Source organism: Papio anubis, chromosome 19, assembly GCF_008728515.1.
Source record: "Papio anubis isolate 15944 chromosome 19, Panubis1.0, whole genome shotgun sequence".
Lineage (NCBI taxonomy): Eukaryota > Metazoa > Chordata > Mammalia > Primates > Cercopithecidae > Papio > Papio anubis.
Genome location: NC_044994.1, coordinates 41,908,864 through 41,932,823, shown reverse-complemented (window position 1 = coordinate 41,932,823; position 23,960 = coordinate 41,908,864). Strand labels below are relative to the sequence as shown.

The following is a 23,960-nucleotide window of genomic DNA, read 5'->3' as shown; positions in this document are numbered from 1 at the left end:
AGGGAGGTAGATGAGCTGGCTGGCTTTTTTTGTTTTGCCTTCTGTGCCTCCTCAGGGTATAGTATTTATCAAAGGCACTGTGTCCATCTCAATAAATGCTGAGTAATCAGTCGGTCGGTTTCCTCCGGGGCTTGAGCAGGGGGCTGCTATGCATTGAGCGAGATTGATGAGACCAGCCAAGCACAGTGAGGGGCCTGACCGCCAGTAGATGTTTAATTAATGAGTTTGATATTTCCATCAGCAAAGGCAGCGAGTGTCGTATTGGAACTGCTATGCTGGAAAACTCTGGGCTTGCCATCTCTGACGATACTAATTGGCGGGCCATGTGGCTGCCCTGCCTTGGCCTGTGGGAGGTCAAGTCTCCCTGAGGACAGGAATTCATCTCTGTGTCCACAGAGTCCAGAGCAGCTCTGTCGCATAAATTAGATGACATTCTTTTCTACTAAATGTATCCGTTGTTTTGGCACCTTCCACAGGGTAGTCCACACCCAGGCCCTTAGCCTCCTTCCCTTTTAGCCTGTGCATTGTGTACATTTCGTTCTTTTTGAAAACTTCAGCGATCCCTATGCCGGCTGCCTTTGTACAGCTGTGCTGTTTTGCATGGCTGCTCTGTTTGGTGAAAGAGAGGTGGCCCCCAGGGCTGCCCTAGGCACAGAGGTGATAGCTCATTCAGAATCTGCTCTGATGGCTACTCAGTGGGACCAGAGCAAGGCTTAGCTTGGTGCAGGGCTATGGTGGGTCAGGAGGAACCACCCACAGCCAGGTGCCTGGCTCTCAGGGGGGGTCCCTGGTCCTTGTGAGAGATGACTGTCAGGCCCCCAGGCACTGAGCATTCAGACAAGTGGGGCTGGGTTGTGCATTGTATCAAGACATCAGTCATAGAACCACTAGCCGCTAGTCGGTTGCCTTGGGTAGTTCATGTTATAAAGGTTTTGATTTCTCCAAATAGAGGTAGAGAGATCTGGCTTGGGGAATGGGGCCTTTCACAGCAGAGTGTGTTGAGCCTTCTCCCCAAAGGCATGGAGTAGAACTACTTTGACCAGCCAAGAGGGGGTTGTGCTCTCAGCAGCACCAGGACTCATGATTCATGTGGAAGCTGAGGGTTATTAGGAAGGGGACCCTGGCCCATCTCTGGAAGGATGTTATCTTGCTGCAGAAAGCAAGAAGCTCATGGTCCTTCATTCAGCAGGTGTTTGAATGCCTGTATGTGTTAGACCCTGTTCTACACACTGGGGCAAAGGTGAATGGTGTTTGAAGAAGCCCTTCTCATTCTTAAGGAGTTTAAATGTGTGGGGATGGGGGAAGAAAGTACAGACAGGAATCAAACGTGAATTACCCACCATGGGCTACAAACAACAATGAAGCAGAGTAAAGGGGATGGAGGGTGACCTGTGGGGGCCTGAGGGGTGTGGTTTCACCATTGATGGCCAGAGAAGGTCTTTCTGAGAAGACACCTGAGTAAGAGAAGGTAAGCCAAGGCGATTTGGGGATAACAGGCCACAGGTGTGGCACACGTGCACTGGCCTTGGGGCACGAGTAGGCTGGGTGGGTGTGAGGACCAATGAGGTGCTCACTGGGCTCAGGTGGAGTAAGTGAGGCTGCGAACAGCAGGAGCACAGTGCGGTCAGGTCAGGAAGGATCTTCTGACTTTAAGGGCAGCCTTGACTTGTGAAACCTCCAGAGAGATGAGCAACTCTGTCCTAGGCACTTCAGCTTCTGTGAGCTTAGGGGTGGAAGAGGAATTAAAACCCATCTGCATGACCATTTGGAAGATACTTTAGCCATCATTTCAAAGTTGTCTTACTATCCAAAGGATGTTGATTTTCAACTTTTGCTTTAATAACTCAGCTACTTCAAAAAACAAATTCATACTGGGCTTACTTAGAAGAACATCCTCAGAAAATGGTCAAATGAACCCTTAAAGATTTTGGAGAATTAAAGGTGTTGCCCCTACCTGGGGCCGTGCCTGTAAATTTATTATGTGGTAACTGCACAGCCTCAAGGACAGATGGCAGAGGAACCTTTTCTGATCGGCGTGGACAGATGGCAGAGGAACCTTTTCTGATCGGCGTTGTCCAACCAGTTTCCCATGTTTGCTACTAGAAACCTTGCACTGGCTCTTCTTACAGTACTAATATCCCACTTGAAAAAAAAAAAGACAAAACAAAGCCCATAGCTACATTTGGATCCCCAAAGACAAACTAGTAAAGACAGTTCTTTAGCATGTTGCTGGGGCATTTGTTTACGTAACTTAATAGGGACTATATTAGCCTCAGAGTTACAGGATTTTCCCCCAGTGTTGGTTCTGATAAGCTGTCCCAAATAAGCTTTTGGAAGAAACACTCTGAGTAAGAGTGCCTGCAAGAGTTAAGACTAACCACTCCCCCAACTCCAAAAAAAAAAAAAAAAAAAAAAAAAAGGACCTGCTGAACAGTGTTGCATGAGTCCTGAAACCTAAGGTGTTTTTTTATCATGCTCAGGGGATGCAGGCGCCTGTTTTATGTTGTTAAAGCGTCTCCCATCATACCCTGCAGCCCTGACAACCACAAAGTGGGGGCCATTTGGCTGCAGAAGTTTGTTACTTGCTGTGTCTGCCAACAGCTGTGTTAGCTGGCTGGGAAGACTGGGGTTGGCTGGTACCTGGGGAAATAGGATTGAGGAAGCATTCTTTCACCCCCCTGGGGTGTGGAGCTGAGTGTGGGATTGGTCCTTTCCTGCTGTTAATGAAAGATCAGAAACATGGGCCTACCTCCAAAATTGTTTAGGCAAGCAAGAAAAACAAATCCCCCTGATGCCACTTTAATGTATGGCTTAGAATAACAAAGCCAAGTCAGAGACCTGCATTCATGAATCAAAGAGGGAGACAGAGGGAAGAAAGGAGCCTCAAAAACAACAGGAGGTGTAGCTGGCATGCAAGCTGTTAACCACGGCACTCCCAGACTGTAGTCTTGGCTCAGGTTTTGCATCATAGGTTGTTGCAATGAAGTCACATGTTTTTAGGTGGCATTCATAGGACTGGAGATTTCAGGACCCTCTTGGTGATGATGTCATCCACTTGGTGATGATGTCATGCACTCTGTGCTGGTCAGATGGCGTGTTTCATTTCAGAGGGATATTGACTGTGTAGGATGCTCAAAGGATGGCGAAGGGTCTTGGTCTTCTCAGGTGACCTACTGCTCTGTGAGCCGTCTAGATATTGGAGGATGTTAAGGGAAAGCAAAGTTTTGCTCCATGGTAAGGTCTGGTTACTTCACAGCCTGCTATAAAACCTACCAGTAGTTGGCTAATTCAGAGAGTACGGCCTTGTTCCTGGCAGGATGAGGCAAGACCCCTGCCTTCCTAACTGTGACATAGATTGCACCACTTCAGTGCACCACGCCAGGCTTTATTTTGTAGAGGTACATACCGGGTTTCTCCTGTTGGGTTGTTTTCAGTTTTATTTTACTTGTATGTCTAGAAAAGTGAAATCATTTTGATCATTTGCCAAGCTAATTTAAAGGTGCTCCTGAAGTCATTGAGTGGTGAACTGCCTCCAATAATAGCAAACTAGATGCATTTGAAGAGTGTCTTTCCTACATTGTATGTGCTGCCTAAATTGAATTATTTGATTAAACAAGCTCATTTATTCTAGATATTTTAGTCAACTATAAACACATTTATTTAAAAAAAAAAAAAAAACAATTTTAAAGGGAGCCCTTATTTGTGACTGAGGGAATGCAGACTCCTTAACTTGGTCTGCAGGGTCCTTCTATTCATTTGATAAGCTTTCAGGTGCTGGCGGTGGCCTGGGTTCTGAGGATGTGACAGTCTGGCGATATAGTCCCTTGGTCCGCGTTGAGGACTCTGGTCCAGGCTGAGCATGCAGGTGCATGAGGAAGCATTGCTGTCCCACGGGCTCTGGAGGGATGTGCAGGCCCCGTCAGAGCAGGACACCGAGCACGGGGGCACCCCCACTACCCCGTGTGGTACAGGAAAGTTTCCCAGGAGAATGCTGGTCAAGAGCTAATAATGAGAAGAAAGTAACCAGTAAAGAATGGGGACATCAGAGCCTGGAAGAAGGAACAGTGAGATATTCAGGCAGATCCTGGAGGGCAGGAAGAGGCTGGGGAGAGGAGCTGGGCCCACCCAGGTCAAGTTAGGGGAGTAAGAGGAGTTCAGTGTTTCCTGAGGACAAAGGAAGAGAAGCCATTCACAAGCTGATTCTCCCTCCCTCTACCTACCCAGCCTTGACTTTTCTCAGTGCCCCTGCCGCAACCACACGAACGCTTCACATTCCCAAACCTGTGCCCTTCCTCCTTCCAGACCTTTAGGCACTTATTCTTTCCACCTAGAATGGCCCTCAGCTGCCTGAGACACTTGGGCCTAATCCAGATGACCCCCACCTCTTGTGAAGCCTTCATGGACCCTGAGGCTACCTTCTTGTCCTTCTAAATCACCTCATTGTGGTGATTCTCAATCGGGGTGATTTAGCCATTAGGGGCCATATGGCAGTGCCTGGAGACATTCTGGTTTTCACAAATTGAAGGTGGGAGGAGGGTGTGTTATATTGGCATCTAGTGGGTAGAAGCCAGGGATGCTGCTGAACACCCAGTAATGCACAGAAGAGTCCCCTACTCCCCCAAGAAAGAATTTTCCAGCCCAGAATGTTGACAGTGTCAAGGCTGAAAAACCTTGCCTTATAGGAAGCTGCTACAGCCCTTATTGGTATCAGTACTGTGTATGCACCTGTCCTGCCAGGCTGGACACTCTCTGAGGGCAGCTACTATATTAGACTGTTCTTGCTTTACTATAAAGATACATCTTGGCCGAGTGCACTGGTTCATGCCTGTAATCCCAGCACTTTGGGAGGCCGAGGCAGGCAGATCACGAGGTCAGGAGTTCCATTCCAGCCTGGCCAATATGGTGAAACCCCGTCTCTACTAAAAAATTCAAAAAAAAAAAAATTAGCCAGGCATGGTGGTACACACCTGTAATCCCAGCTACTCAGGAGGCTGAGGCAGGAGAACTGCTTGAACCCGGGAGGTGGAGGTTGCCGTAAGCCGAGATCACGCCACCGCACTCCAGCCTGGGCGACAGAGGGAGACTCCATCTCAAAAAACAAAAAACAAAAAAACAAAACACCTGTGGCTGCATAATTTATAAGTGAATAATGTCTAATTGACTCAGAGTTCTGTAGTCTGTACAGGGAGTGTAGTGCTGGCATCTGTCCTGATGAGGGCCTCAGGGAACTTCCAGTCATGGCAAAAGGTGAAGGGGGAGCAGGCATCACATGGCGAGAGTTGGAGCAAGAGAGTGTGGGGAGGTGCCACACGATTTTAAACAACCACATCTCGCGTGAACTCAGTGAGAACTCATCCCTCACTGACTTCACGCTAGGGCAATGAAAACTTTGCTTCCCCTTAACATCCTCCTAATATCTAGATGGCTCACAGAGCAGTAGGTCACCTGAGAAGACTAAGACCCCTCACCATCCTTTGAGCATCCTACACACAGTCAATATCCCTCTGAAATGGAACATGCCATCTGACCAGCACAGAGTGCATGACATCATCACCAAGTGGATGACATCATCACCAAGTGGGTCCTGAAATCTCCAGTCCTATGAATGCCACCTAAAAACATGTGACTTCATTGCAACAACCTATGATGTAAAACCCGAGCCAAGACTACAGTCTGGGAGTGCCATGGTTAGCAGCGTGTATGCCACCTACACCTCCTGTTGTGAACTCAGTGAGGGTGAGTTCACCAAGGGGATGGTGCTACAGCATTCACGAGGGATCCGCCCCCATCACCCAGTCACCTCGCACCAGGCCCCACCTCCAACACTAGGAATCACATTTCAACACAAGATTTGGAGGAAATGAATGTCCAAACCATATCAACTACCATGAATCAGTCTGTCTCATTTGGTATTCCCTAGCCCTGGCAAGGCTCCTGGTACAGAGAAGTGTATCAGGAAATGTGTGATGGATGAGTGACAGCCTTGCCCTTTGTCATACTAGGGGCCAGAACGAGGCTTGGTGAGTGGGTGCCTCTACAGATAAAACATTGTCACTCTCGGTCAGTGCTTTTTCTTCTGTAACTTGCCCTCAACGCCAGGTCACATTTTAGCCTCTGAAGACATACAACATCTGTTGCATTAATTATTATAGGCAATAAATATAGGCAATAAATATTATTATTCTTTGGCAAAATAAATTGCCAAAGAATAACAACTTGGTATAATTAGTTTGATGCCTGTATATTTTTATCAGCTTTATCTGATTTGACCTCCTGTGGGGCAGAAAGCCAGCCCCTTTGCCTGACTCTCCATACCAAGAGTCCCTGACTATGCTTATCATTTACTTGTGGGGTGAAGAGTTCTGCTGGATATAAAAACATAAGACCAGCAGCTCTCAACCTCTACAGCCTCAGAATTACCTGGACGACTTTTGAAAACACACTTGTCAGAGCCTCCTTGTAACTGGTGGAAGCCCATCCACAGATAAATGGATGAGACAAACTGAGTCTGCTTGAATTGAGGGGAAAGAAAGATTGAAAAACTCTTTGAAATTTGAAGGAGTTCTAGAGTGTTAAGAGTGTTGGTTGGGTACCAGTGGCTCATACCTGTAAACCCAGCCACTTTTAGGAGGCCAAGGTGGGCAGATCTCTTGAGCCCAAGAGTTCAAGACCAGCCTGGCCAACATGGCAAAACCCCATCTCTACTAAAAATACAAAAATTCGCTGGGCATGTTGGCATGCACCTGTAGTCCTAGCTACTCAGGAGGCTGAGGTGGGAGGATCACCCGAGCCTGGGGAGGTCAAGGCTGCAGTGATCCGAGATCTCACCACAGCACTCCAGCTTGGGTAACAGGGTGACACCTTGTCTGCCCCTTTCTACATGGTGCTAAGGATGGGGAAGCTGCTCCCTTAACTCACCTCTTGGTGCCTTGAGCTTAATTTAAAGCCAGGAGAGGAAGGAAAGATGGCATTTAAGCACTGTAACCAGTACATAATAAATGTACTGGTTACATAAAGTACATAATAAATGTGAAGTGCTTGAACCATGCTGAAACCATTCCCCCCTCACCCTGGTCCATGGAAAAATTGTCTTCCATCAAACTGATCTCCGGTGCCAAAATGTTTGGGGACTGCTGATGTATCAGATAGGTGATTTGAAAATATTTTTTCCCATTCTATGGGTTGCCCTTTCACTTTCTTGATGGTTTGAAGCATAAAAACTTTAAATTTTAATGAAGTTCAACTTATTTTTAATTTGGTTGCTTGTGCTTTTGGCATTGTATTTAAGAAAACATTGCCTAATCCAAAGGTCACAAAGATTTGTTACTATGTTTTCTTCTGAGAGTTTTATAGTTTTAGCCCTTACACTTAAGTCTTTAATGCATTTTGAGTTAATTTTTATATATTACGAGGTAGTGGTCCAGCTTCATTTTTTTCCATGTAGATATCCATTTGTTTCAGCACCTTTGATTAAGACTATTCTTTTCCTCATTGAATTGTTTTGGCACCCTTGTCAAAAATCAATTGACTGTCAATGTGAAAGTCAATTCTGTTTCACTGATCAGTATGTCTATCTTTATGCCAGTATCACACTGTCTTTATTACTTTGTCTTCTAGTAAGTTTTAAAATTTAGAAGTGTGATTATTCCAGCTTTGTTCATTTTCTTCAAGATCCTTTGGGCATTCTGGATCCCTAGATACATATGAATTTAAGAACCAGCTCATGAATTTCTGCAAAGAAGCCATGCAGGATCTTTGTGAGGATTACATTGAATCTGTAGATGAATTTGAGGAGTATTGCCATCTTAAAAAGTGTTTTGATCCATTATCTCAAGATGTCTTTCCATCTATTAAGATCTTTAATTTCTTTCAATAATGTTTTTTCATTTTATACTTGTTAAATTTATTCCTAAATATTCCATTATAGTGGAATAGTTTTCTTAATTTATTTTTGATTGTTCATTGCAAATATATAGAAATACAATTGAGTTTTGTATATTGAAGTTGGACCCTGCAACCTGAACTCATTTATTTTAATAGTTTTTAAGTGAATTTCTTAGTATTTTCTATATACAAGATTGTGTCATCTGCAGACAGAGGTAGTTTTACTTCTTCCTTTTCATTCCGGATGCTTTTTGTCTTTCTTGCCTATTGCCCTGGCTAGAACCTTCAATACAATGCTGAATAGAAGTGGCAAGAGCAGACACCCTTGACTTCCTGATCTTAGGGGAAACACATTCAGTCTTTCACCATAAAGTGTGGTATTAGCTGTGGGATTTTTATCAGGTTGAGGATGTTCACTTCTATTTATACTTTGAATGTTTTTATCATAACCATTTGCTAGTATTTAGTTGAGGATTTTTGAATCTATGTTCATAAGAGATACTGGGCTGTCGTTTTGGTTTTTTGTGATGTCTTTGGTTTTGGTTCAGAGTAACACTGGCTTCATAGAATGGAATTGGGAAGTGTTCCTTCTAATTTCTGGAATAATTTGTAAAGAGTAGATACTGTTTAAATTTTTGGCAAGTGCTGGAATGGTTTTAAAGTGTGTATTTCCATTTCATGCCCAGTAAGAGTAATGTGGAGCCATCGACATACATTAATCGACTGCTCTATGCAATGACTTCTGCCTGGTACTTCACATGCGTCATCTCAGTAAATGATGAAAAACTCTGTGAAGTGGGTTTCCTCTTCTTTTTTTTTTTTTTTTTTTTTTTGAAATGAAGTCTTGATCTGTTGCCAGGCTGGAGTGCTGTGGCACAATCTTGGCTCACTGCAACCTCCGACTCCCTGGTTCAAGTGATTCTCCTGCCTCAGCCTCCCAAGTAGCTGGGATTACAGGCATGCACCACCACGCTCAGCTAATTTTTGTATTTTTAGTAGAGATGGGGTTTCAGCATGTTGGCCAGGATCCTCTCGATCTCCTGACCTCGTGATCTGCCCACCTCGGCCTCCCAAAGCGCTGGGATTGCAGGCGTGAGCCACTGTACCCAGCCAGGTTTACATTTTATAGAGGGGGAAACAGGTGTATAGAGCCCAGGATCTGTGCAGCCGTGAAATTTGTTGTCTTTGCCATATACCACACTTAGGATGTGATCAAGAGAGATCATTCTGTGGGGAATGGTGATGGATCAGCCAGCCATAGGGGAAGGGAGATCTCAGGTCTGGAAGCCTGAATTTTGAGGGGGCACTGGCACGTGTTCCTCATTCTCTCCCTGCCTGTTTTTTGCAATGCTCAACTATGCCCTTATCCATGTCACAAAGGCAGGGATGTGATTTTAGTAGGGAAAATTACTTGACTGCAGGATGAATCTCTGGGGGATCCAAGCACAAAGGTGAATCAATTGCAGTTTAGCCCCCATGTTATAAAAAACCCTTTCCCATCCTCCTGTATACCAACTAATGATTTCAAATTCTCTTAGAACACAGCTGAACTGTTGCTTTTTAAAAACCCATACAAATAGTTGCTCTAATAATAAATACCAAAAACATTTTTTTAAAAATTTCTTCACACACATTTGTTGTTTGTTTTTATTGTACTTTAAGTTCTAGGGTACATGTGCACAACATGCAGGTTTGTTACATACGTATACATGTGCCATGTTGGTGTGCTGCACCCATTAACTCCACATTTACATTAGGTATATCTCCTAATGCTATCCTTCTCCCGTCCCCACAACGCACAACAGGCCCCAGTGTGTGTTGTTCCCCTTCCTCTGTCCAAGTGTTCTCATTGTTCAGTTCCCACCTATGAGTGAGAACATGCAGTGTTTGGTTTTCTGTTCTTGCGACAGTTTGCTGAGAATGATGGTTTCCAGCTTCATCCATGTCCCTACAAAGGACACGAACTCATCCTTTTTTATGGCTGCATAGTATTCCATGGTGTATATGTGCCACATTTTCTTAATCCAGTCTATCATTGATGGACATTTGGGTTGGTTCCAAGTCTTTGCTGTTGCAAATAGTGCCACAATAAACATATGTGTGCATGTGTCTTTATAGCAGCATGATTTGTAATCCTTCGGGTATATACCCAGTAATGGGATGGCTGGGTCAAATGGTATTTCTAGTTCTAGATCCCTGAGGAATTGCCACACTATCTTCCACAATGGTTGAACTAGTTTACAGTCCCACCAACAGTGTAAAAGTGTTCCTGTTTCTCCACATCATCTCCAACACCTGTTGTTTCCTGACTTTTTAATGATTGCCATTCTAACTGGTGTGAGATGGTATCTCACTGTGGTTTTGATTTGCATGTCTCTGATGGCCAGTGATGATGAGCATTTTTTCCTGTGTCTGTTGGCTGCATAAATGTCCTCTTTTGAGAATGTCTGTACATGTCCTTCACCTACTTTTAATGGGGTTTATTTTTTTTTTCCTGTAAATTTGTTTGGTTCTTTGTAGATTCTGGATGTTAGCCCTTTGTGAGATGAGTAGATTGCAAAAATTTTCTCCCATTCTGTAGGTTGCCTGTTCACTCTGATGGTAGTTTCTTTTGCTGTGCAGAGGCTCTTTAGTTTAATTAGATCCCATTTGTCAATTTTGGCTTTTTTGCCATTGCTTTTGGTGTTTTAGACATGAAGTCCTTGCCCATGCCTATGCCCTGAATGGCATTGTCTAGGTTTTCTTCTAGGGTTTTTTATGGTTTTAGGTCTAACATTTAAGTCTTTAATCCATCTTGAATTAATTTTTGTATAAGGTGTAAGGAAGGGATCCAGTTTCAACTTTCTAGATATGGCTAGCCAGTTTTCCCAGCACCATTTATTAAATAGGGAATCCTTTCCCTATTTCTTGTTTTTGTCATGTTTGCCAAAGATCAGATGGTTGTAGATGTGTGGTATTATTTCTGAGGGCTCTGTTCTGTTCCATTGGACTATAGAGGTTTTGGTAGCAGTACCATGCTGTTTTGGTTACTGTAGCTTTGTAGTATAGTTTGAAGTCAGGTAGCATGATGCCTCCAGCTCTGTTCTTTTGGCTTAGGATTGTCTTGGCAATGCGGACTCTTTTTTGATTCCATATGAACATTAAAGTACTTTTTTCCAATTCTGTGAAGAAAGTCATTGGTAGCTAATGGGGATGGCATTGAATCTATAAATTACCTTGGGCAGTATGGCCATTTTCATGATATTGATTCTTCCTATCCATGAGTATGGAATGTTCTTCTATTTGTTTGTGTCCTCTTTTAGTTCGTTGAGCAGTGGTTTATAGTTCTCCTTGAAGAGGTCCTTCACATCCCTTGTAAGTTGGATTCCTAGGTATTTTATTCTCTTTGAAGCTATTGTGAATGGGAGTTCACTCATGATTTGGCTCTCTGTTTGTCTGTTATTTGGCTCTCTGTTTGTGGTGTATAAGAATGCTTGTGATTTTTGCACATTGATTTTGTATCCTGAGACTTTGCTGAAGTTGCTTATCAGCTTAAGGAGATTTTGGGCTGAGACGATGGGGTTTTCTAAATATACAATCATGTCATCTGCAAACAGGGACAATTTGACTTCCTCTTTTCCTAATTGAATACCCTTTATTTCTTTCTCTTGCCTGATTGCCCTGGCCAGAACTTCCAACACTATGTTGAATAGGAGTGGTGAGAGAGGGCATCCCTGTCTTGTGCCAGTTTTCAAAGGGAATGCTTCCAGTTTTTGCCCATTCAGTGTGATACTGGCTGTGGGTTTGTCATACATAGCTCTTATTATTTTGAGATACGTTCCATCAATACCGAATTTATTGAGAGTTTTTAGCATGAAGGGCTGTTGAATTTTGTCAAGGCCTTTTCTGCATCTATTGAGGTAATCATGTGGTTTTTGTCTTTGGTTCTGTTTATATGCTGGAATACATTTGTTGATTTCCATATGTTGAACCAGCCTTGCATCCCAGGGATGAAGCCCACTTGATCATGGTGGATAAGCTTTTTGATGTGCTGCTGAATTCGGTTTGCCAGTATTTTATTGAGGATTTTTGCATCAATGTTCATCAGGGATATCAGTCTAAAATTCTCTTTTTTGTGTGTGTGTCTCTGCCAGGCTTTGGTATCAGGATGATGCTGGCCTCATAAAATGAGTTAGGGAGGATTCCGTCTTTTTCTATTGATTGGAATAGTTTCAGAAGGAATGGTACCAGCTCCTCCTTGTGCCTCTGGTAGAATTCAGCTGTGAATTCATCTGGTCCTGGACTTTTTTTGGTTGGTAGGCTATTAATTATTGCCTCAATTTCAGAGCCTGTTATTGGTCTATTCAGGGATTCAACTTCTTCCTGGTTTAGTTTTGGGAGTGTGTATGTGTCCAGGAATTTATCCATTTCTTCTAGATTCTAGTTTATTTGCATAGAGGTGTTTATAGTATTCTCTGATGGTAGTTTGTATTTCTATGGGGTGGGTGGTGTTATCCCCTTTATCGTTTTTTATTGTGTCTATTTGATTCTTCTCTCTTTTCTTCTTTGTTAGTCTTTCTAGTGATCTATCAATTTTGTTCCTCTTTTCAGAAAACCAGCTCTTGGACTCATTGATTTTTTTAAGGGTTTTTTGTGTCTCTATCTCCTTCAGTTCTGCTCTGATTTTAGTTATTTCTTGCCTTCTGCTAGCTTTTGAATGTGTTTACTCTTGCTTCTCTAGTTTCTTTTAATTGTGATGTTAGGGTGTCAATTTTAGATCTTTCCTGCTTTCTCTTGTGGGCATGTAGTGCTATAAATTTAGTGCTATAAATTTCCCTCTACACACTGCTTTAAATGTGTCCCAGAGACTCTGGTATGTTGTATCTTTGTTCTCATTGATTTCAAAGAACATCTTTATTTCTGCCTTCATTTCGTTATGTACCCAGGAGTCATTCAGGAGCAGATTGTTCAGTTTCCATGTAGTTGAATGGTTTTAATTGAGTTTCTTAATCCTGAGTTCTAGTTTGATTACACTGTGGTCTGAGAGACAGTTTGTTATAATTTCTGTTCTTTTACATTTGCTGAGGAGTGCTTTACTTCCAACTATGTGGTCAATTTTGGAATAAGTGTGATGTGGTGCTGAGAAGAATGTATATTCTGTTGATTTTGGGTGGAGAGTTCTGTAGATGTCTATTAGGTCTGCTTGGTGCAGAGCTGAGTTCAGTTCTTGGATATCCTTGTTAACTTTCTGTCTCGTTGATCTATCTAATGTTGACAGTGGGGTGTTAAAGTCTCCCATTATTATTGCGTGGGAGTCTAAGTCTCTTTGTAGGTCTCTAAGGACTTGCTTTATGAATCTGGGTGCTCCTTTATTGTGTGTGTATATATTTAGGATCGTTAGCTCTTCTTGTTGAATTGATCCCTTTACTATTATGTAGTGGCCTTCTTTGTCTCTTTTGATCTTTGTTGGTTTAAAGTCTGTTTTATCAGAGACTAGGATTGCAACCCCTGCCTTTTCTTGTTTTCCATTTGCTTGATAGATCTTCCGCTATACTTTATTTTGAGCCTATATGTGTGTCTGCACCTGAGATGGGTCTCCTGAATACAGCAGACTGATGGGTCTTGACTCTTTATCCAATTTGCCAGTTTGTGTCTTTTAATTGGAGCATTTAGCCCATTTACATTTAAGGCTAATATTGTTACGTGTGAACTTGATCCTGTCGTTATGATGTTAGCTGGTTATTTTGCTCGTTAGTTGATTCAGTTTCTTCCTGGCATCAATGGTCTTTACAATTTGGCATGTTTTTGCAATGGCTGGTACCAGTTGTTCCTTTCCATGTTTAGTGCTCCTTCAGGAGCTCTTGTAGGGCAGGCCTGGTGGTGACAAAATCTCTCAGCATTTGCTTGTCTGTAAAGGACAAGCTCCTTCACTTATGAAGCTTAGTTTGGCTGGATATGAAATTCTGGGTTGCAAATTCTTTTCTTTAAGAATGTTGAGTATTGGCCCCCACTCTCTTCTGGCTTGTAGAGTTTCTGCCAAGAGATCGGCTGTTTGTCTGATGGACTTCCCTTTGTGGGTAACCTGACCTTTCTCTCTGGCTGCCCTTAACCTTTTTTCCTTCATTTCAACTTTGGTGAATCTGACAATTATGTGTCTTGGAATTGCTCTTCTCAAGAAGTATCTTTGTGGCGTTCTCTGTATTTCCTGAATTTGAATGTTGTCCTGCCTTGCTAGGTTGGGGAAGTTCTCCCGGATAACATCCTGCAGAGTGTTTTCCAACTTGGTTCCATTCTCCCCATCACTTTCAGGTACACCAATCAGACGTAGATTTGGTCTTTTCACATAGTCCCATATTTCTTGGAGGCTTTGTTCGTTTCTTTTTGCTCTTTTTTCTCTGAACTTCTCTTCTTGCTTCATTTCATTCATTTGATCTTGAATCACTGATACCCTTTCTTCCAGTTGATCGAATCGGCTACTGAAGCTTGTGCATTTGTCATGTAGTTCTTGTGCCATGGTTTTCAACTCCATCAGGTCATTTAAGTACTTCTCTACACTGCTTATTCTAGTTAGCCATTTGTGTGATCTTTTTTCAAGGTTTTTAGTTTCTTTACAATGGGTTCGAACTTCCTCCTTTAGCTTGGAGAAGTTTGATCATCTGAAGCCTTGTTCTCTCAATTCGTCAAAGTCATTCTCCATCAGCTTTGTTCCATTACTGGTGAGGAGCTGTGTTCCTTTGGAGGAGAAGAGGCACTCTGATTTTTAGAATTTTCAGCTTTTCTGCTCTGTTTTTTCCCCATCTTTGTGGTTTTATCTACCTTTGGTCTTTTATGATGGTGATGTACAGATGTGGCTTTTGTGTGGATGTCCTTTCTGTTTATTAGTTTTCCTTCTCGCAGTCAGGACCCTCAGCTGCAGGTCTGTTGGAGTTTGTTGGAGGTCCACTCTAGACCGTTTGCCTGGGTATCAGTGGCGGAGGCTGCAGAACAGCGAATATTGCTGAATAGCAATTGCTGCTGCCTGATCATTCCTTTGGAAGCTTTGTCTTAGAGGGGTACCCAGCCATGTGAGGTGTCAGTCTGCCCCTACTGGGGGGTGCCTCCCAGTTAGGCTACTCGGGGTTCAGGGACCTGCTTTAGGAGGCAGTCTGTCTGTTCTCAGCTCTCAAACTCCGTGCTGGGAGAACCACTACTCTCTGCAAAGCTGTCAGACAGGGACACTTAAACCTGCAGAGGTTTCTGCTGCCTTTTGTTCAGGTATGCCCTGCCCCCAGAGGTGGGGTCTACAGAGGCAGGCAGGCCTCCTTGAGCTGTGGTGGGCTCTACCCAGTTCGAGCTTCCCAGCCGCTTTGTTTATCTACTCAAGCCTCAGCAATAGTGGGCGCCCCTCCCCCAGCCTTGCTGCCACCTTGCAGTTCGATCTCAGACTGCTGTGCTAGCAATGAGGGAGGCTCCGTGGGTGTGGGACCCTCCCAGCCAGGCGCAGGATATAATCTCCTGGTGTGCCAGTTGCTAAAACCATTGGAAAAGAGCAGTATTAGGGTGGGAGTGACCCAATTTTCTAGTTGCCATCTGTCACCGCTTCCCTTGGCTAGGAAAGGGAATTCCCTGACCTCTTGCTCTTGCTAGGTGAGGTGATGCCTTGCCCTGCTTTGGCTCACGCTCGGTGTGCTGCACCCACTGTCCTGCCCCCACTGTCCGACAAGCCCCAGTGAGATGAACCCGGTACCTCAATTGGAAATGCAGAAATCACCTGTCTTCTGCATCGCTCAGCTGGGAGCTGTAGACTAGAGCTGTTCCTATTCAGCCATCTTGGATCTGCCCCCCACTTTTTTTTTTTTTTTTTTTTTTTTTTTTTTCCGGCAGAGTCTTGCTGTCTCCCAGGCTGGAGTGCAGCGGCACGATCTCAGCTCACTGCAACCTCTGCCTCTCGGGTTCACGCCATTCTTCTGCCTCAGCCTCCCGAGTAGGTGGGACTATAGGTGCCTACTACCACACCCAACTAATTTTTTGTATTTTTAGTAGAGATGGGGTTTCACTGTGTTAGCCAGGATGGTCTCAATCTCCTGACCTCGTGATCCACCCACCTCGGCCGCCCGAAGTGCTGGGGTTGCAGGCATGAGCCACCACGCCTGGCCTCTTCACAGTTTTAATTCTTACTCCTCTTTGAGTAGACTACAATTTTTCTTTAATTAGTATTTTTTCTTTTATACCTTTTTTTTCTGGTAATAATCACCTTATTTTGGTTTTGTCAACATCATCAGAAGTCCAACACTAGGTTAGACAGTTGAATGTCAATAGCAAGTCATCTCTTTTCCAGAATTTGAACTTTGCTGGGCCAGTAAGACAGGTAAAGCAAGTGGGATGAAGACCAGAGATAATTTGTTCATTGTGAGCTTTTGGCCTTCCTAAGACCAGATTGAGAGCTCAAAAATTTAGCAAGAAAGGCAAACAAATACATAAACATGAAAGCTGACATGGAACCAGTCCCTGTTGGACTTAACAAAAGGGGATGAACGCGGGAATAAAGACAAAGGCAGAAGAGTATATTTGGAAGAAGGGATCCAGGGGCTCCTTGCTTCCAGTAAACAAGGGCCTGAGCTTTTAGCTCCCTTCATATTTATTGAGTAAAAGAGATAGGGAGAAGGGGGTGATTGTCAGTCAGCAGCTTGACTCAGTGCAGACTTGCATAACTGCATTCTCTGAACAGTAGTCTCCAGATGTTCTAGTAGATAACCTCAAGGAGCACGGTGCCAGGGAGTGACTGCACTCAGCAAACCTTCTGGTGGCAGGTGTAGATGTGTTTGCCCACATCCTGCATTCATGATACACAGTTTGCTGTTTGATCATATAGCCTCAGTGGATTGCTGACTTGGTCACGATCCACAGGCCTTCAGCTCTCTTCAGAAAGCCTGTTATCTTTGTAAGTTCCTCAACAAGGCATGTGAGCTTGGGATAGAATTTTCATGATGTTTTGTTGGACATTAGATGACCATAAATAGTGCTGACCTCATCTGTCTTGTTTTAATGGGATTTTTCTTTTAGTACACATTTTTCCTTGAAAACAAAAGAAGCTTTACCCAAATCAATTTTCTTAAACAAAAAGAGCATTTACACATATCCAGTTAAAACTCAAATCCCACAAGAGAAGCCTCTCCTCTTCCCAGCATCATGAGACATTTTTCCCCTGTTGCTCTCTTCCAGCGAGTTGCAGACCTGGAGCAAGAAAATGCTCTCTTGAAAGATGAGAAAGAACAGCTCAACAACCAAATCCTGTGCCAGTCTAAAGGTAAGTACCAAAGCACTTGAGTTTTTCTTTGGGGTTTTAATCTCTTTTCCTCACTGACTTCCCCCAAAGACTCCTAGCAAGCATGCAGTTAGACTGGAGGCTACAGTGGGGAAAGGATCTTAATAGAGGAAGATGAAGAAAGAATAATGACCTTTAAGATCCTGCTATAACATTTGGCTTCAAGAGTCTAAAGAGGTGAGACATGTGTAATGGGCAACATAGTACATGAGACTTGGAGTCAGGGAGGCCCGCACTCGAAGCATGATTCTGCCATGTGCCTCTGTGCGGCCTTGAACAGGCCTTCAGTTTGCTCATCTGCTACGTGGACATAAAGGTCCAGACATCAGGGGGCTCATGGAAGGAATGAGGAAGAGGCAGCCGGTGAAGTGTTTAGGAGGGTGGGTGACTCGCAGTGAGCGCTTGGGAGCTGTCCTCATCCCTGTGTTTCACATTTGTCTTTCGTGTCCATCCACGCATCATGGTTTCTTCTACCCCCTGGGTCATCTGTTAATGTTTACTGAAGAAAGCGTCTTGAATCAGATCCCAGGTCAGCCTCTCTCAAGTGCCCACCAGCTCCTGGGCTGCCATCAGTCCCCATGTGCCACTCGGCTGTGGAGGAGCAGGGGGAGTCCACAGACCCCAGTTTCTGCCCCAACTCACCGTGATTTAGAGCAAATCCGCTTCTCTCATCCTCAGGTTCCTCATGTCGCAAGAGGATGGAACCGCATGACCACACAGTCCCACCCAATATCACATCTTTTTGAAAACATGAACTGTTTTTAAACGTCCTTTTAAAACACTTCTGTCCGTTAATGTGAATGATAAGTTTTGGCAGGGGAGTGCCCTTTCCGTCTCTATTTGCCTTCCCTCCTTTCACCCCAGTCTCCTTTGATCTCCCTGCACTCCCAAGAACTGAAAGATCAGGACTAGGAAAGCAGTGTGAATAAGCCGCCGTTCTTCCAGGAATGCTGCCAGCATTTGCTGTGACAGTTGGCAGAAGAGAGGCTGGGGCATCAACTGAGGGAATTCTCACCTACGCCGCCAACTTCTGTCTCCCCATTCCCTGAGAGCAGAGTCTTTCTCTCCCTCTCTGAAGACTAAGCCAGAGTAAGGAGACTCACCTTTGCTCTGCAGTAGGTGAGGAGCCTAATAGATTCATCAGGAGCCTCTGATGAGCTCGTCATGGGCAGCCTCTTAACAAGAGATTAATCAGAAAGCTTGAGTCAATACATGTGAGGGAATCCATCCAGAAAAACTGCAGCTTAGCATGTTGCTTTCCAGATGAATTTGCCCAGAACTCTGTGAAGGAAAATCTCCTCGTGAAGAAAGAACTGGAGGACGAGCGATCCCGCTACCAGAACCTTGTGAAGGAGTATTCACAGTTGGAGCAGAGATACGACAACCTTCGGGATGAGATGACCATCATAAAGGCAAGGGGGGTGCCTCTGCTGTGCCATGGCACGGGTCCCCGGCTCCTGTCCAGCTTCTGACCCCATGATCTCAGGCACTGCTTTCTGATGCGTGATGCTCAGTCTATGTGTTGTATGTGCAGTGCTTGCCATTACTGCAGAGAGGCAAAAGTAGCTGGGCTGGGTGATTTATTCCTACTGACAGACAGCTCCTTTTCCAACTTTGGGGTCATGGAGATCTCAGTTATGAGTTTAAGGAACATTCCACCCAAGTGTGTTATCTTTCCTGGTTCCTATTATGGGAAGATTTCCTGTGTTGAGACAGTAATGGGGTGTGGGAGTTCTCAGCTTCATTAGTGTGTGTGTGGCAGAGAGACCCCCAGGGCCTAATTGTGTCTCCTAATCTGATGAGATGCAGTATACATAGAGATAATTTTATGATATTTTAGGATCTGTCATTCTTTTTTAACCCATGTAAACATTTCCTCCAGAAATGAGTATTCAAACAAGATGGAGTAAGTTAATTGCATAGAAGCCAGGAAGAAGAGCTGAATAGGAGCATCCATAGAAGTCTAAAATTGTCCTACCAAGCTCAGTGTTCACACTGACAGCCAAATCAGATGCAGGAAAAAAAAAAAGTATTTTTAAATGAACAGTATAAATGGTAAACTATTTTTAATATGCTACTATTTTCATAAACAAAATTTGGGAAGTGCAGGTTGAAGGGAGGGGCCATTCTGGGCAGGTGTGGAACATTCTTTTCAAGGGAGAAGTGGGTAATGTGACTGCCTTTATGCATTTCACAAGCAAGACTGGGAGTGAAAGGTTTTTCCAGGACTTCTCAGAGAAATTGACCCAAGTGTTAGGAATTTGCATTTCATTAAGAGACGAAAAGTGGATGACTACAGTAAGAACTGTAGGTGACATGTTTCATAGGACTAGCTCTATTTAGCCATCATTCCAAGAAGCAATGATACCCATTCTTGTTTACAAATTAGGCAGAAGGATAACTCTAGGGCCTGCCACCAAGAACATTAGTTCCTAATGAGCTGTCACATTTTTCTTCTTGAACAGCAAACTCCAGGTCATAGGCGGAACCCATCAAACCAAAGTAGCTTAGAATCTGACTCCAATTACCCTTCCATCTCCACATCTGACATCGGAGACACTGAGGATGCCCTCCAGCAGGTGGAGGTGAGTGATGCAGGCTCTTGGGTACTGCCCTTCGCCAGAGGGAGTGTGTGTTTTTTCTGTGTGGAACTGTCCAAGAGAGATTTACTCTTCTGCTGGTGGTGACCAGAGTGCCCAGGGGCTAATTCTCAAGAGAGGATCACTTGGACTGCAGTGGATTTAGAGACAGTTCTCTGGAGTTAACACTTACTGTGCAAAGCAATACATTATTGTTTACCTTACACCCTATCCAGAAAGGAAAGAGGAAGATGGAGCTCTGATTCCTCTTGAAAAACCAAGAAACTGATGCAGAGAGGTGAAATAGGTGGTTTAAGAAGGAACAGCTAAGTCATTAAAATAGATACAACTTATCCCCACTTAATATCATAGTGCATATAGTAATATCAATAAATACACAAGAAAATTGCCCCTTCACTTAGAAGCTGGATAAAACTCAGAACAACAAAAAATATTTGGAATGAACATATGCTGGGTGACCGTATCTTTGTTGGTAATAGCCTCTTAGAGTCAGTCACTAAATGTACCACACAGTGGACTGTCTGGTCTGTGTGTAATTTTGTCAAAGGTACAAAAGATACAATTTTTCCTCTGGCATTTGAAAAGAAAATCACAGGCACATGCGCGCGCCACACACACAACCTTATAAAGCATGTGGAAATAACATGGAGGAGAGACAGAATAAAAACAAATGGGTTTGGAGCAGGTCTTTGTGCAGGATCTGCTGGTCGTTGCTAGAGAAACAGTGGTGACCGAGCTGGAGAAGTCCCTGCCCTCATCTGACAGACAGCTAGACAACGAGCCGTTAGGGAAGAAACATGTGATGTGATTGCAGGTCCTGCTAAGTGCTATAAAGAAAAAAAAGAGACCATGAGCAATAGAGAATGCTGGGGCAGGGGGTGGAGGGAGAGAAGGAGGTTCTATCTGAAGGCCTCCTATCTGTTGTGTGGTTCTGCATGGCTTGCCGCCTGCTGGACACACTTAGTAAGCCTTGCCTAAGTGCTGGCTTGAGACGCTTGGCTTTGCATTGCAGTCTTCTAAGCCTAGGCCCCTGGAGGCTTCAGTCAGCCTCAACTCCAGGCATATCACCCTGGTGTTTGTATGTGTGACTGTCTATATGTAGACATAAGCATTGTCATCACTGGGTTTATGTTCTTCAAGGAAGTCAAGACTGGTCCAGTGCTGGTCAAACATGAAGCACTGGTGGAACCAAATTATATTGTCTCACATGTACATACATGTGCTTAAAAATCCACATGGATGTGCTTATACACATTCCCCATTCACAGGCAGATGCACGTGTTTGTACACCCCTGTCCCCACGCATTAGAGTCCTGGAGGGCAAACTCAGACATAAATCCAAAAGGAACAAAATGTGGGAAATAGATGCTTTAAGATCTGTTGGATAAATAGGTTCCAGGGCAGAGCAAGCATTGATTCCATTTCAAGATGCAATCAAGTGATGGCTGACGGCACATTGCAGTGATTGGTAACCACGTTGAATCTTCGTTAGAAAGCGCTATGTCCCAAGTTCTGTAGTTTCTCCGGCATGGGACCATTTTCCAGAAGAGAGCTCTTTTAACTTCCAAAGAAAGTGCCTGTGTTTTTATCCATTTGTTCTTGGAATATATGATTGGTCATTTTAAGTGGCTCACACAGGAGGAATATAAATGGCTGAGACTCAGATGTTATCTGGACAGAAAATGAGCCTGGAGCACCAACTGTGATATGAGAAATGTTAGTTGGTTGTCATTGGCTCTGTATTTGAGATGCAAATTGATGTTTGGGAGGAGAGAGGAGACAGATGGCTGATAGAGAGGGAGACAGTGAAGTGCTGTGTGTTCCCTAAGGCATGTATTTAGGAAAACCTCTTTTCTGCGCCTGTCTTCCTTTGAAGGAAATCGGCCTGGAGAAGGCAGCCATGGACATGACGGTCTTCCTGAAGCTGCAGAAGAGAGTACGGGAGCTGGAGCAGGAGAGGAAGAAGCTGCAAGTGCAGCTGGAGAAGAGAGAACAGCAGGACAGCAAGAAAGTCCAGGTACGTGAAGGGGCTGCAGTGCTCTTATGGTGCTTGGATGAGAGAACAATCCAGCTCGTGTTCCCAGGGCTCATGTGGCATGTGTGACCACATGGGATCATGCTCCTGCTAAGTCTCAGAGGGCTCTTCCTTATTGCATTGGAGTCATGCTGAGTCTTCTCTGAGTGCCCCTACACCACCCAGCTGAACAGGAGTAAGCTCCCTCGTGCCCTGGGTTTCCACTGGTGAAGCTAGGGGGAAGTCTGTGGCATCATCACCTACTTGCAAAGAGGGGAGCTCCCTGCCAGGAGGACCAGGCTGTGTAATAAGTGTGTAAATACAGCAGAAGTCAAATGTTCACAGAGATAACCTATCGCCCTTTCATACCTGGGATCTGGCATGGGCTTGGGTTCAGCCTTTTTGGGTCAGAGGCAGACCAAGTGTGTGTCACTCACCCTCCTCTCCCATGGCTGCACCCTTGCCTCAGTCCAGATCATCAGCAGCCTCTTGGGTCTAGAAAGGATATTGTTTGAAATCTTAGTAGCCCCAAAAATAATCGTTCCATCTCAAGGAACTATTGGGCACCCACGCTGCATTCAGAACTATGCCAGTGCCAGGCATGTAGTAGGTACACAAAATGTTCCTTAAAGGACAGCAGATAACAATGTAAGAGAAATCCTCAGGATTTCTCTTGAGGATTGAGGAATTTAAATGTTACGAGGAATTTAGATGTTATGTCTGGGAGAACCGGACATAATACATGTGAAAAGTAAAAAATACCTTTGGTGGCACTTAAATAAATGCAAGTTGAGTGTGAACAGGTTGGTGCCATAGGAGTAGAGAATCCATTGAATATAGCAGTGCTAAGGAGGAAAGAACCATTTATTTCTCTGGAGATAGAAGGACCACTTCTAAAGGGTACAAGGCCAATTCTGCCATGGGTTATATCATCAGCTGACCTCATAGTGAGCTTGAAAAAGGCCTTTCGTGTGTTCTCAGGCCTGAATTATTAATTGTGGAGTTTGACACCTACCCCATGTTCTCAATCCCCATCCCTTACCTCACTTCTGTGCCCAGTCATTTTTTGCAACACCTGTGTTCCCTTTGCAATCAATTGTGATACAGATTCTGATCTATATTGCTAGCAAATTCTTGTTTCCCCTCCCCTCCCCGAGCAGTAACTGGGGGGGGGGGGCGTAAATCTTGCTGATGGGTTTAAATCTCTCAGATGGACTTGATTCAGAATGGAAAGTGAAGAGATTAGGTTTCTAAATTACTCTGAATTAGAAGGAAAGCGCCCTGACAGGCAAGTGCAAATCAAATCAATGAAAAGCTACACAGATGATATCAGACGGTGCCTGACGTACAAGTTCTTAGCCTATCCAGCTGTACCTAAAGATTCATTCTCCAGGCTCCCCATTCCAGACATGCCAACTAATTTTGGAATCTTGGCTTTAGAACTTCTCTGGATACCAAATAAAAAAGGGTATCTTTTTCCTCCAAAATAACCATGGAACAATAGTTAGAACTCTAGGCCTGGGCCGTAGCTCTGTCATGTATATTAAGGATCTCTCTTTAGGGACAATGGCCTTGTTTCTGACAGTTTAAGGAAGGAAAGACAGGAGTGGGTTGGGGGAGGGTATGGGATCCCTCTGTAGCACCCTGAAATGGAGCTTTTGGAGGTCAAGTTCTTGGATTCGCTGTTGGTCAAAAAAGGGATCCTGAACTACCTGGGTCTTCATACTGGAGAGAGATGGCTCGGGTCTCAGCCGCAGAGAGAGGCCACGCACTGAGTGAGGAATAGCAGGGAAGCCCGTGGGATGTACCATCAGTATGAGAGTGAGGGTGGGGCCTCTATAACAGTCTATGGTCAGTGCATTTGACCTCTCACCCAGCCACCTCCCTTTCTCAAGCCTGGCAAAGTCACCTTGGCCAATAGGGTGATTCCTATGGGCTGCCCACTTACAAACATGACTGCCAGACCATCTTAATAGAGCCCCTTGAGTCTGAGTAGGTGGTCTCCATTTTCTGAGAATCTAATGGACTCAATATTATCCATGGACACTTGGCAAATCCATGCTACATAGAACACAAGTACAGAACTCTCACCGGAGCAGCAGGTTGAATGCGGACCCTGGACAGCCACAGCCTCCTGTACCACTGGTGTTGGTGGAGGCAAAACAGGCACTGGTACCTT

General features: G+C 44.3%; 1 protein-coding gene across 4 annotated transcripts in view; it reads left to right on the top strand.

The window, feature by feature from the left end:
- MYO5B (myosin VB) overlaps positions 1-23,960 on the top strand; it is a 380,074-nt gene that overhangs the window by 309,382 nt on the left and 46,732 nt on the right. For all 4 annotated transcript variants that reach the window (XM_017951725.3, XM_017951726.3, XM_009192713.4 and 1 more), the window contains exons 23-26: positions 17,065-17,149; positions 18,431-18,579; positions 19,633-19,752; positions 21,644-21,784. In XM_017951725.3, the coding sequence (XP_017807214.2) occupies positions 17,065-17,149; positions 18,431-18,579; positions 19,633-19,752; positions 21,644-21,784 (495 nt within the window). The remainder of the gene's footprint in view (positions 1-17,064; positions 17,150-18,430; positions 18,580-19,632; positions 19,753-21,643; positions 21,785-23,960) is intronic.